Raw genomic sequence first — 14398 nt, forward strand, 5'->3', positions numbered from 1 at the left:
GAGGCGGAAGCGAAAGCGGCGGCGGGGAGCTGCGAGCGCGGAGCCGCCATGGCCACGGCGCCCGCGGAGCCGGAGCTGGAGCTCGGGGCGGCGGCGCTGGACGCCGTGCCCATGGTGGCGCTCAACTACGGCGTGCGGCGCCGCCTGGGGCTGTACCTCAACCCGCGGGCGACAGCGGCCGCCGACTGGACGGCGCTGGCCGAGGAGCTGGGCTGGGACTACCTGGAGATCAAGCGGCTGGAGGCGCTGCCCGACCCCACCGCCGTGCTGCTGGAGGAATGGCAGGGCCGCTGCCCCGGCGGCGCCACCGTGGGCCGCCTGCTCCGCCTCCTGCGCGACCTGCGCCGCCACGACGTCCTGCTCGAGCTGGCCGCCAGCATGGGTGAGACGCCGCGCCGCCTCCACCGCCGCCCCCCCGGCGCCGCCGCCACCTTCCCTCACGGGGCGCCGCCGTCGGCGGCGGCCCCGCGCAGGGCGGGAAGGAGCCGCCCCTCCCCCCCCCCGCCGCCTCCATCTTGCCACCCGGCCTGTCCTGACACGGGGATGGGGAAGGGGCCGCCTCGTTCAGCCCTCGGTCCGGCTGCTGCTGCCGCCTCTCTGGCCCTGAATTTGTTTTTTTGTTTGTTTGTTTGTTTTTGGAGGGTGGGGGGGATGCGATGCTGCCCGCGGTTCGTCACCACGCTCAGCCTGGCCTTGTCGCGCGGGAGGCAGGTGACGCTGCTCCTTTCGGTCCCTGCCGTCCCCTTCCTAGAGGTGATTTTTGAAAAAAAAATAGTCCCCAGCAAACTGAAAAGCCCGAACCGCAGAGTTACTTATCCCTAAGTTTCCCTGAGCTGAATGTAGCTTCCAGGAAAACAGGATTTCCCTACTTATGCATTTCTGCCGGTTGTGAGCCCTGCAAAGTAATCTTGTGTTACCCCAAATCTCCAATATTATTAAAGGCTCTTCGAGTAACAGGACGCTTTGAGCAAGATTAGCCAGGAGAAAGCTTGCACAAACCTTGTGTGTTCTGAAACTCGTGCTGTTGCAATGGACTCGTGGGCCTACTGTGACAGAAAAGTATTTCCAGGGAGAGCCTCAACTCTGCACATCCCTCAGCTATTTCTTGGGTGTGGGTAACAGGAAGGAAGATCATTTTCTTTGCAAACGGAGTAAGTTTTGTACAGAATCAGTGAGAAATAGTAAATATGAAGGCCTCGGTGCTGTATTACAACTCGTTCTTTACAGGCTGTTTTTACTTTATTGACTCGCAGAAGTTTAAAGAAAAGCCGGTTATTAGATTTGTAATCAGAAGCGGAACTTTGTTGCCGAAGTATTTCCAAAGCCAAAGACGTCCCTGGCGTTGCGTGCTGTAAAACAAAGTTTACTGGGTTAGTGATGAAGAAATAAGAAGTCTCATTTCCTGTTACTTGCTGAGAAAAATGAGGATGCAGAAATACCTCTATATAGAATAGCCTAACCAGCAACCTACGGAGGACTTTCCCGTACTCCTACTGTTCTTCCTGATCAAGAATACACTTTGAAGACTCTGCATTTTAGGAAGAAAAAAAGAAAAGAATTGGGCAGCGTGCTTCATGATCCACAGCTGTCTCCTTTCATCTGAAATTCATAACAAATAGCAGAAGCTTCCAACTCTGTAGGAGAGCTGGGACCTGCACAAAGCTTCTGTAGTTCACCTAGTCTTATTCTGGCCCTGAGTTCAGGAGCTGACCTGTTGAAAGGGCATGTGGTGAACAGCCTTTTTAAGACACTGAATCGACAATAGCAGAAAGAGTGGGAGGAACATGAAGGTCAGGAAAAGTCATGAGTTTCGCCTAGCTGTGGGTCACACTGATAAGCGGAGACTGACAAATTCTTGGAAGAATTTCATCGAGGGCTATTCAGTGCAAAAGCATTGGCTCAGGAAACCCCTGAACTGCAAATTGGTCAAAACCAGTAGGTTATTTTAGGAAAGTATCACTATGTATTTATTCTTATATTCTTCCCTAGGCATTTGTTTTTGACCAGTGTTGGAGACAAGATACGAGGTTAGTTGAACCCTCAGGCTGACCCCAGTCTGGCCATTCCTATCTTGTGTTATTCGTGTCTGAAGATCGACGTTAGAGCCTGTGATCTGCTGCAAGCACTCTGAGCCCTGGCAGAAGTCGGCCTCCCCTCAGGAGGGAGGAAACTCAGAAAAGGAAAGAAAATGGAAGGTCACATTCGCTCTTGTGCGTGGTATTTCCTCATCTCAGAGGCATCTTCGTGTACTCTGTTAGGACTCCTAGAGTAGGCTTCAGCTCAGAGATTAAAGCATCAGTATTTAGGTTTCTGCACACAGATGTCTGTGTGTGTCAGTGGTCTGTGCTTCCATTGCAGGAGGTGCAGATCTGGGGCATGATTCAGCCGGCCCAGAGGCATTGTAAGTCTTTGGAGGCCTCAGGATATCCCATGTGGCTCCTGAAGGACATGGGCTGCTTGTAGGACCAGAAGCATATCTGTTAGCCTCTAACAAATGTCTCGGATGCTCTAGGATATCTAAAATGACAGTGGATGCCTCTGTTGGCAAATGAGCCAAGCTCCCCTGGGACGCAGCATCCCTGTTAAAACAACGCATTGATGCTTGCAGGATATCCACTTGCAGGATACGGCCTTCTTAGCAGCTTGTCTGTCCTAGTGGATCTGCCAGAAGTGTAATTTCTCTCAGAAGCTTATTTCATTGCTCAATTTTTTGAGGGTTGTAAAGGTCTTGGCTTTGGTACAGCTTGCTCTTCCCTGCTGAAACTCAGTGAAACTTTGTTTCTTCCTGGCTAGTTATAAAAGTGCTACTTGCCTGCTTGACAGTTGATCCGTTTTCTCTCTTTTCTTACAGTGAACATATGCTAATCATTTTGCACCATTCAGTTTCATGTTTTTATCCTTTCTATCTAGTCCCTCAGGTTTGTGTTTGATGATTAGAGGAATATAAAGCTTTTACTGTGTTACTGGTTACGTGCTGGGTGGAATGGGACAACTTAGTTTGCAAGACTTTCTTGCTATTTCGTTGTGTTTGTTCTGGTCCTTTTCCTTCATGGGCCTTCAAAGTTGTCTTTGACTCCTGTTCACTAATTAGCCTATGTACTCAGACATTATTTTGTGCTGAGGTCTTATCCATGCCAAATTACCAAATGCCTTTCATCACTTTGGGTTCGCTGGACCTATTGGCGGTCTTAGGGCAGTAGGGTCCCCAGTTTGCTCTGTAATAAAACCTTGAGACTCTGGTATTTCCTTCCGAAAGCTTTGCTCAACTCTGGGGTTTATCCCACGGGGATAAACGTGCTCAGGGATTACAGCGTAATGCCATCAGTAGTCTGTGCACATAGGCTTGAATAGATGAACCAGGAGAACACTTACATTAATGAATATATGTGTCATCATATGAATGATGTTGTGATAAGCTCTGGGAACCAGTCTAGAAGAATTCAGGTCAGGCCAGCATAGATACTGTTTATGCAACTGGAAGAAGTAAGGAGAGAAGACATGGAGCAAATACATTTAAAATGGATATTTCTGTGGTGAGGACTAATAGTAATATGTCTTTAAACAGCTGCCTGTTTTTGCCCACTCAGCACTAAGTATTTTGGATTGTGAGCCTGGTAACCTAAGGGAACAAGGCATATTTAAGGTGCTTTCAGCCTGCTGGTCCTTCCTGTGGAACTTTTGAATCCCTTGGCCAATTTAAAGCAGCTTTGGTGAAGACTTCAAAGACGCTGCCTTACATGACATGAAGTGTGCACACCTCATGACAACAGGCAGCTGGCAGAGAGGTGGGACACAAATTTGTGCTTTAGTGAGGAAAGATTTGAAATTTGAAGCATCTGGTTAGCAAAGATTGCAGCTGATTTGTTTCTCTGCTAAATAACCCACACTGAGAAGGAGGGCGGAAGAGAGACGGAGTGCCTCAGCTTTGATCAGATCGGATACATTATYGGATAATCAAGTCACAAGACACAAAGCTATGAGACCCAAAGACACAGGATGAGGCTTCAGGACTTTGGCTCCTTGCAGAGCTGCTTGCTCCTGTTCACGGCGGGGTTACAGCAGTGCTTACCGGGCCCTCATCCACATCTTGTACTTGCAGTAGATTTTCTCTGCTAGTGTTGTTGCTGCACTCGCAAACTCTGTGGTTGTTTCAGCCTGACCCTCAGAGTGACTGGTACTTTTCTGATTAGTATTCTTTTTTCTTTTCTTTTTTCTTTTTTTTTTTTTTTTGCATCTTACGTAATGGGGAAGAAACTAGTTTCATTTCTTTGTTAATTGCCAGTTTTGAATCTACTTTTACTTTCAAGTTTTTATGTAAAAGCAGGTTGCAGAGTGGCAGAGGCTGCAGGGTTTCTCATCACTTCTCCAAAGACTTCACATTTAGATTCGTAATTCATTTTTAAATATACTTGTGTTTGTAACAGATCTTTGTCTATCACTGTCTTCTTGCGGAAAGTTCACAGCAGCAAACGTGACAGGTCTTCTTGCCCTTGAAAGTGTATATCCACTTTGCCTGATTGCTGAAAGAGGATCTCCACTTGCGCTTGGACAATATAAAGCCTGTTTCAGGGGCCATACAATATTTTACACGGCCCTCCTGAACGAGATGAATGCAGGCAGGACTGTACTCGTTGTCACCTCTAACACTGTCTTAAAAAAGCCAGTGAAGTGGCATCAGCTAATGTGTATGTACACTTACTAATAAGAGAAGATATGAAAACTTTTAATTAAGAACTTCCCCCCACCCCTCGCTAAAGTTATTTGGTGTTTTTAAAATATTTCAAAATGCACAACAATGACAGCAGAAAGTAGAGTTATTAAGACCTATGATGTATATGATGCATGTTGTTGTATGTGTATACCGGGAGTGTATACTGGGGTATACTAGAACTAAGGATACTAGGAGGAGGTTGGTTTAAAACAGGTAAAAGAAAGTGCTTCCTTACACAGCAGGAGCGAGCTTCTGCAGTTCATTGGTAGAGGCAGTATCAAGAGGTTCAGAAAGGTGTTAGATAAATTCCTGGACAGTCGTTCCATAAACAGGTACTTGAAAGAACAGAGAGGGATGTTCCCTCTAACATCGCTGATCCACGAAGCGGCTATTCCCATTTTTAAAGAATTTCAGCAGTGTAAAACCGTCATCACAGGAGCTTCTTGGGTTGGTTGTGTGTTTTTGCAGAAGCGGACTGTAAGAAATACTTGCAAAGGAGGCAGCAGGAGGCCGACCAGCCACTTCAGGTCCCAGCAGTAGACAGCAGTGTGCCGAAGACATCAGAACTGTTGGGCATCACGACCAGAGATGATCCATGTGGTAAGTGACCGTGGACAGTATTGCTGCATGATACCTCACGTTGGGATTGCACTTAGCTGTAGCAGATCCCCGTGAGAAGGGCTGAAACCTGTTTACTTTACTACCTGTGATTTTTTCATAACCCAGACCAGAATGATTTAACTGATAGTTTGGGGGCATTTTTATTTGTCCCATTGCCCCAATTTCCTGGGGCAGAGAGGAGGAGCAACCCTGGGGAATGCCATGCCCAAAAACAGCCTGGTAAAGAGTGCAGCAAATGCACATGGGAGGAGACTTTCCGAAACATGTCCCCTATCACAGCCTGGCTCAGACCAAGGAACATCTGCTGGTTGCTGAAAGCACGATAGGTTGGAGTAAAGGGGGAAGGATCCCAAAGCGGATCCGTGTGCATTTACTGTGCATGGGGCCATTATTGTCCCCCCAAAGTGTCCACAGGCCAGAAGAATACGCCAGTGTTTGTGCACAGCAGCTTTGCTCAGCATGGCCAAGTTAGTACTGTGACCCGAAGTACACCCATAGCAGCACCCTCAGGCTGGTTGGCCTGGCAGCCAGTTACCCTTCTGCTTGCCTGGATGCTTCTTGGGCTGGATCTGGCTGCTGGATTGCCACTTTTCTCATCAGCTTGTAGAGCCTGACCTATTTTTTTCACTGTAGTAGACTTTAACTGATGTAACAACTTTAAAGTATAGGTAGTGATATTGGTATGGAAATGAAATAACGCAGTGAAAAAACTGTCTAGCAGTCTTAAGGCACTTAATTGTGAGAGACTTTGCCCTTAAAATAGAGTATTTAATCTTTGAGTGCGTGCTAAATAAATGAGAGCTGCCAGGCGTTAACATCTGTGGAAAAGATGTGACTTCAGGTACCCAAGTTTGAAGTCTTAGCCATGAATCTTGCAACTTTCAAACTTCAGGGCCCTCCTTGTACATCAGTAGACAGTGGAGGTCAGGACATTGCTGCATGAAGGGCCTTCAGGAAACTTTTGGTCAGGAAATGTATATGTCTGAGACCTGAAGTAGAGAACCAGGACCCAGAGCCTCATGCTTAAATATGTAACTTCCAGTGAAATCCCACAGCGAAAGGCTCTGAGTTGCATCCTCTGGGGTACTCTACTTCCTCCAGCTTCTCCATACTCTCTCTCACCTCTGCCTCTTCAGATTTCGTGTCTGTGTTTTAGCTACCCTTGCCTAAACGCTGCCAACAAATGTGGGTTATGCTAGTACTCTGGACTGCCAAACAAAGTGGTCAAGGCACAGAGGTATGCTCCCTCCTGCCTGTTCTGTTATGGACAAGAGTCTGGACTGAAGGATAGCTGGTCTGGTAAAATGTTAAGTTACCTCCGCAAGTTTGGTCAGTTTGGCTGTCAAAGCCCCCAGTTCGGAGTCAAGGGCTGTGCGAGCTCCTGAGCGCTCACTACAGGAGTTAACTTTATTTACAGTAGAAGATGGTAACTAAAGTTTTTAATGTTTCAGGGAATGGAACAGAGATGTTTGACGCCTTCATCTGTTACTGTCAGAAGGACCTTCAATTTGTCCAGGAGATGATCAGAGAGCTGGAACAAACAGAGTTCAAACTGAAGCTCTGTGTATTTGATCGGGATGTCTTGCCAGGAACGTGTGTGTGGTCCATCACTGGAGAACTTATAGAAAGGAGGTAAGTGAACCGTGGCTGTTCGGGACAGCTCAGTGTAATGGAACATTGTGTTCGTTCTTTCTACCGTGATGCCTGCAGTGTGGTGCCAGCGAAGCAGTAAAAATCCACAAGGATGTCTTTATGGGGTTTGTTTTATGCTCTCAGCTCAAGAAGGAGGATTCAGGCATTCCCAAACATGTAGCTCCATAGAATTCACAAGGAAGGAGCTATTACAATGATGCTGCTTACGCTCGATCCCTTTTCTTTGGCCAGAATATCTGACAACTGCATCTTTGAAAGAGATCTGGAAATGAATACAGCTCCAAGCTGAGCTAGCTCCACCCGACAATGTGGAGTTTGAAGAGACAGCTCTGGGGGTGGCTTTGGCTCTGACTTCAGGGATCCTTCAGATCTGTGTGGGACTCGAGCGTGGACAGGAGCTGAGCAACATAAGGGCAACTCCCCAGATAGAGACTTACCTAGAGAATGTGCTTTTTAGTGTCAAGAGGGGAGGTACTGGCCTTTGGAGCCCTTTAGCTCCACCAGTCCTGCTAAATTAGGCTCAGTGAAAAATCCCAACACAGGTGTTTGGATTTTAACATCAGCCTTTCTGATGGAGGTAGCTTGGCATTTAACAGAGACCTTAACAAGGCCTCACTGTGCTGGCTGTTGTACAGCATAGCTGTCCATAAAGAGTCTAATGTGTAGTTTACAACCAAGTGAATTCACCAGACCAGGTGAATTCACACTAATATTAGTACAATAAACCTCTGTTCAGATCATTTTAATATTAAAAAAAAGAAAAAAATCAGTGATGCTCAGTCAATAGGGGAGTATGTGAGCAGATAATTAAAGATGTCATTTTTTGTCATATATAGGCCAAGGATCAGCTCCAGCACAGGCAAGCTGGATTTTGTTATTTCTTCATTTGTGTTAGTATTTGAGTGTGCAGCTATAATCAGGTTTTTGTGTGTAATGTAGCTGTCTATCAGTAAACCTTACTCTGTAGTTTATTCCTGCTGGAACACAGCTGGTGGATTCATTTTTCCACGAGAATAATTCTGAGGAATACATATTTTTACCAATAAGAATGAGACACATCTGTTTTTTGTTTTTTTCTTTCCTGACTGCTTTAACTTAGATGTCGGAGGATGGTGGTCGTCATTTCAGATGATTACCTGGAAAGCGATGAATGTGATTTCCAGACCAAATTTGCTCTTAGTCTTTCCCCAGGTAAGATCTCACAGATACCCCATTTAAAATTTCATATCAGTATTGTTTGTATTACAGTAACAGCTGAAGTTGCAGCTGAGATCAGTGCCCTGCTGCTGAGCAGAGTATGAGGGTCTCAGATGTGTTTAAATGAGTGAGCTAAATAAGAGTGAAAAAGAAGAAATTAAATAATTGACTGTTACAGAACCAGGAATGGCTCTACTTGGTCTCACGCCTGGGTTCTTTTACTGACCGTCCTGTCTCATGTGTGTCAAAGTCCACACAGGGATTGCCCTGGGTTTAATACTCTTCACTAAGCAAACAGAGATTTAGTGCTGTTAAAAGTAGCCATTAAAACTAACAGACGTTTTACAATTCTATTGTGCGGGCAGGGACCTGGATTTGGGTCCTTGCCCTGCTGGTGACCTTCTGCGTGACTGCGAGCAAGAAGCTTTGCTGCCAGTGCTTCAGTGCTCTGGCTGTCAAATGGGCTAACGCTGGTTACCTCAGAGGTGTCTCAGCTGCATACGTTTCAGGAACGGCTTGTCAAGGGCTTCAAGATCCATATAGGGGATATGCTACGGGAGGGCAAATCGTTATAGTAAACTCAGGGTGTGAGTAAATGCTGAGACTAGGATTGCAGTTAATGAACGTTCACCTCTTTGGCAAACATCCTTGAGTATTGTGGATAGGCCAACAAAATCTTGAAAGAATTTTTAACTTGGAAAAACCTATTCCTTATTTTGTCCTGAAATGAAGAACCATCGATTTATTTCTGTCAAGTCTGTTCAGACGGCTTTGCTCTAACTGCTACTTATCCTACACTCTTGTATGTTCCCAGGGAGTAGATGTAGCTCAGCCTAACAGTATGGAGGATATACACTATCTGTAGGAATGTCTGCATGCGCAGTCCTTTTTCTAGATAAGGTGTTTGACACGGTATATAAATGACGTGTCAGAGGTTTAATTGGAAGCCACTGGCAGAGCTAGGAATTAGCTTCATTTTCCTTGATGCTATAATTTCATACCAYGGCCAATAATCCATTGAGGAGCCCTAACAAATTGCATCAGCCCCTAATCATAAGGATTTGTAGCAAAGTCCTTCTGGTGTCGCAGCAGTTGTTCGTTGGCATCACACCCTTCATTAGGACAATGGGAAAAGAAATGCTCGTCTGTGTGTAATGACTTGATCTCTGCCAGTAAAACCATTGCACGTACGTACGGGCTGTTAGAAATAATAGGGTAACTAATGCGCAGAAGGGTTTGGTGACCAGTTCTGGGAACTCCATGGATTACTTAGATATCTGCTGTAGTTAGGAAATCTTGCATTGCCTCATCCAGGTCTCAGCATCAGCACTTGTGCTGGGCAGCACAGTTTAGGTGGTAGCAGGTTTTCATATGAAAAATTGTCACGGGAGAGGTTCCTCTTCAGGACAGCCGCTCCTTCGAGCGATAGTAATCACAGGGATAGTTAGGCATGCCTCAAAAAGGCAGTCGGTATTAGCAGAGTGATTCCTAGCAGCCCTTTATAATTGTTGGGTACTTCAGCAGCATATCTGAGTGAATCAGGCTAGGAGGAGAAAGAACTGGAGATAACCCTGCAAAGCTGATCATCTGGAAGAAGCTTAGTCTCTCYGTTTTCTCTTCCTGTACATCTGGGAGCAGTCAGGACTGTATACTCCTGTTTGCATTCAACAAGAAACTCTGCTTTGTTCTTTCTTATCTGCAGTTCAGCAGGCCTTTACCACTCCCACTTGGGATGAGTTCGAGCTGCCATATGCATGTCAGATGAAACGTGGGGCCCTGTTACATATTTGAGTGAAGGCTTGGTAGCGGGGACCCTGTGATTCAGAAACTTGCTTTCTAGGGTTAGACTTGGTTGCATTGTACTGATGTGACTCAAAATCAGGGTCAAACCTCGCATTCCTGGACCTTGTGATGTGTGTGCTGCTGCAGGGAGAATATGGGTACGGAGTCTGACTGTAGCAGTGCGTAATCTTCTGCCTGTGTGACTTGTCTTTCAGGTGCTCGTCTCAAACGGCTGATTCCAGTCAAGTGCAAAACCATGAAGAACGAGTTTCCAAGTATCTTACGGTTCATTACGATTTGTGATTACACCAATCCTTGCACCAAAAAATGGTTCTGGACAAGACTGGCAAAATCTCTCTTGCTGCCATGATGCAAAGCTATGAGAGCCAGGTGTTTCGGTTTTTTACTTTTCTTTTTTTAAAAATCTCTCCTGGCTGTGCCTTCGAACTGTGGTGTCATTCACGCAATCTTTAACCACTTCAGAACTTCGATCCTCGCAGTCTGTGTTTGGAGCCCACAACTGGGAGCGAAGCATTTTCTCTAGCACTTTTTCATAGCTTGAAAGGGGAAATAAAGCAATTGCTTGGGTGTTCCTGTTCAAGTCAGTGAGCAACAGCATCCGGCACTTTGTGTAGTAAGGACTTTCACTGAATATATACATTTAAAGGCTGAGTCACTAATATGAGAAAGCTCTGTTGTAAACGTTTAATAAGATCTGAGAATGTAAAATGCTAGTATAAGACATGAAATAAAGCCTCAAACTGCAGGCTTTTAAAAAAAAAATCATGTTATTTTAAAAGCTGTTTAATGGATATAGAAACATCTAGGTTGGTTTCAAATAAGGTTTCAATCTCAGGCTGTTTCCTACTTGGTGAATGGCCAGTGCCATGAGAATGACCAGTTTTGGGAGCCTTGTCAGCAGAGCCAAGCCTGCTCTGCCCGTCCGTTGCCGGTGAGCTGTGTGTCCTGGCCAGTGCTGCAGCCCTGCTGGTCAGGCAGCCCAGGGGAATTTGCATTGCCCGTCCCTGGTCTATGCTTGTTCTTGGGGTAGACAGTCACTTTCTTCGTTTTTAAAAGAGCAGCAAATGTATTTTAGTTGTGTAAGCACTACAAAGAAAAGAATGGTTCTCACTTTGTTCTTAGCAATATCTGCACGATTGCAAAATTAGAGCAGTTATTCTTTCAGTTATAACTAATGAAGCATTACTGAACTCAGTTTGTTCTCTGTTGGATATATTTTGCTCCTTAAGTTATGTCCCAATTTGCCTTTTCTGTGTTCGTTTACAGAGTAAATCCCTTGTCACTAGCATTTTCTGAGATAGTTCCTCAGGTTTGCCATAAGTGATTATTTTTTGCTTGTTAAAAGCAAGACTTATAAGGAAGGATACATTCTTGTAGCATACTCTGTGTTCAGGTCACATTTAGTTAAGTGGTGGTCTTATACCAGCATTTTATATTCCCAGATCTTATTAAATGTTTACAATCGAGCCTTCTTGTATTAGTGACGCAGTCTTTAAATGTATATTTTTGGTGAAAGTCCTTACTACCCAAAATGAGGGATACTGTTGCTCATTGCCTTGAAAAGGAACAGATCTCTGCACCTAGGGGGATCAGACCTTAACTTGTTTGATCTTTAAGAGCCTGCCAAAAAACAGCTTTTGGGATGCCTCACAGATACAGAGATAAATATCAGATAAAGAGTGCCTTAAATTATAGATTGGGCTGCTTAAAAAATAAAGGGTAAAGTTACTTTAATAGGAAAGCATATTTTAATTAAGTGCCATAATTAATCATGAATGTATATTTGTGAATGGGGCTAGGAACAACTTTGATATTGCTCTACATGTTGGACTTAGCTTTGAATTTTGCAGACTTCAGTGCCACTTCAGTGACTCTCATCAGTCTTTGGTGCTTGGGGGTGGGGGGCAAGGGTGCTGCCCAAAGTGGTGTTTTAAAGTGACCTGTTGGTATATTAAACAGATTTTCAGTAAATATTTACTTTCTAAATTGGGAGGAGAGGAATTTTGCTTATGTATCTGCACTTGCTTGAACTCTATCACTTAGTTCATTCCTCCACTGACTCACATTGATTTTATAGCTTAATGATTTACAGTTTACATTTTTAAGATTAGTTGTCGGCCTTTTAAAGATTTTTTTTAAGCATTACCAGGGCTGAGTTCTTCAGATAGAGACTTGTGCATCTATCTTTTTCTCACCCTCCCTATGAAAGGACACAAATGTTCACCTACAAGGTGGGTGCTACAAAGGTCTGTCAACGTCCCACAGCTGGTTCCTTCTAGCAGACAGGCCAGTCCTTGACCTCAAGTGAAGCTTGTTTACACGCCTAACATTAGTGTCAGGGGCCATTTTTGAATAAGCCAACAAACTGGGCATATTTCTGTCCCTCCTACAAATATAACTATCATGGTGCTGAGATAACATTTGCACCTTGCTGTCTTGCTAGATCAAGTGAGAAGTCCATGGGTGCAGGAGGAGGAAAGTTAAGCTGATGATGTGCTTCTAAGTCAGTTTAACTTCACGTCCTGTTGCCCTCAGGCCTCTCCTGCAGAAATGGAGACAGCTGCTTGCCCTGGGGTTTCTGCATAATTGTTAAATGTTAATTATATAATAGTTTCTGGAGGCTGCTTGATTCCCAGTCACTCCTGGGGCTTGGTGAATTCTCATACTACGGAGTGTCTATGAACATTAATTATGGGTCATCACTGGCAGGACTGAACCAGATTCCTATTGATTTAAGAACCGAAAGAACTTGTCTGGTAGCTTATTAAAGGTGAGAACAAAAACATGAGGCTCTTTGGTCCAAACGCTAGAGGGAGGCAATGGTCCATACTGTGAGCGTTGGCTCTACAGCTGGTATCGAGCCGACCCAAGCCACCAGTTACATTGCGAGGGGGGAGAACTGAGCCTGCTTGACGGCGGGGGAAAGGGGCACTGGAAAACTGTGCACGGTTTCAGTCCTGGGGGGAGACAAGAGGAGAGCTTTTTTTTACTTTTCCTCTGCCACTTGCACCTTCTTCTAAAGCAAATACACCTGAAATAGTTGGCCAGTTTTGATGGCAGATTCAGCCTCGTACAATGTCTTCTGTATACGCGTCCTGATGTGTGGTTTGGGACTTGGGATGTTGCAAAAAATAATAGTAACAAGAATAATAATGATTACCTTAATAATAGATGATGTGGTGATCAGTGGACAGAAAAAAAGCACTGCTTCTGGAAGGGAAATGAAGAACAAGATCTTAATTTCTAAATCTTCTGAGTTCCACCAGATAAACGTGATATTCAGAATGATTCTAAAAGATGTCAGTACTCGGGCTGGATTGTATTATCACCTAACTTTCTGTGCCTCGGTTCTTCCATCTCTCTATCTTGGATGCAGTGCAAGTATTACTATTAATGGAATGTTACTTTCTTAAAAGCAGTCAAAAATTGTCTTGTACGCTAAAATTATTTTTGGGTAAAGAGAAATAACAGCCCTAAAGTTATAAAATATGTGTTTAAAATATATACCCTTTTACTATAAAATCAAGTTTATGCACTTCTGACACTGTTTTGTCATGGTGACTTTATTAAGTATGGCATCTACGAATGACATAAAATCCAGTTATTGTAAACACATTTTATTTGCAATCATGTGGTTCTCTTTTCCCCTCTTCACACATAGTGAAAGGTCCAAATATTGAACACCTTTAAAAAAAGGACTTAAAAATCATGATGTTACACTGTTTCCATTTTGTTTCTTTCCCTCACTGAAATTGTTGTAATTGAATCTGTTAGTACCAAATCATTTATTTTTTTATATATATAAAAATATATATATTTATATTACTTTCTATCCTGATACAAATATCTGGAAAAGCATACATGTTGTATAGCCATTCTGAAAATAGTCAGTTATCCTGTGTTTTTTCTTCCTGCTTAAAAACAAACTATTGCTACTTGTGAAAACAGTAGAATAAAGATGGAAAATCCGAAAGGCTGAATCTCCTTCTTGAGCATCAGAGAATATTGAATATCAGGCTTAAAAGGGAAGTGTTAAGTGAGAAATAGTACTGGGTAGTTCTTTTCTGTTTTCATATTTGTTTTTCTTAAACAGCTTCTGTGGTGGAGGCTTTTGACTGTGTCTGGAACATGGAGAAGTATAGCTGTATCACACCAAGAGGAAAATTAATACAAAATTTTACTTCAGGCAGCTGATTCCTCTCCAGGTCTCGTTTTTAGCTTTGCTGTCTGTAGTCTGTGTCTCTCCCCGTGCCACCCTCCCTGCGGCTCTGGTACCAAATGCGCTGGAGGTGATGGAGTCAGGACTCGCATTTTCCGCCCACAGGAAGCAGAAGTGCTGCATATTTAGCTCCTATTTTACATCCTTTCTAGAGATCCCAGCAAGAAATGTATTGCTGTGCAGCGATATGGAGG

At 44.2% G+C, this 14398-nt stretch overlaps 1 protein-coding gene across 1 annotated transcript; it reads left to right on the forward strand.

The window, feature by feature from the left end:
* The first annotated feature begins 25 nt into the window (after window positions 1-25).
* Window positions 26-13958, forward strand: MYD88 (MYD88, innate immune signal transduction adaptor). Its single transcript, XM_026091583.1, has 5 exons — window positions 26-382; window positions 5180-5311; window positions 6784-6964; window positions 8085-8176; window positions 10180-13958. The coding sequence occupies exons 1-5, from the start codon at window positions 49-51 to the stop codon at window positions 10332-10334; spliced, it is 894 nt and encodes a 297-aa protein (XP_025947368.1). The 5' UTR covers window positions 26-48; the 3' UTR covers window positions 10335-13958.
* Window positions 13959-14398: the final 440 nt, after the last annotated feature.

Source organism: Apteryx rowi, unplaced genomic scaffold (genome assembly GCF_003343035.1).
Source record: "Apteryx rowi isolate R43461 unplaced genomic scaffold, aptRow1 scaffold_91, whole genome shotgun sequence".
NCBI lineage: Eukaryota > Metazoa > Chordata > Aves > Apterygiformes > Apterygidae > Apteryx > Apteryx rowi.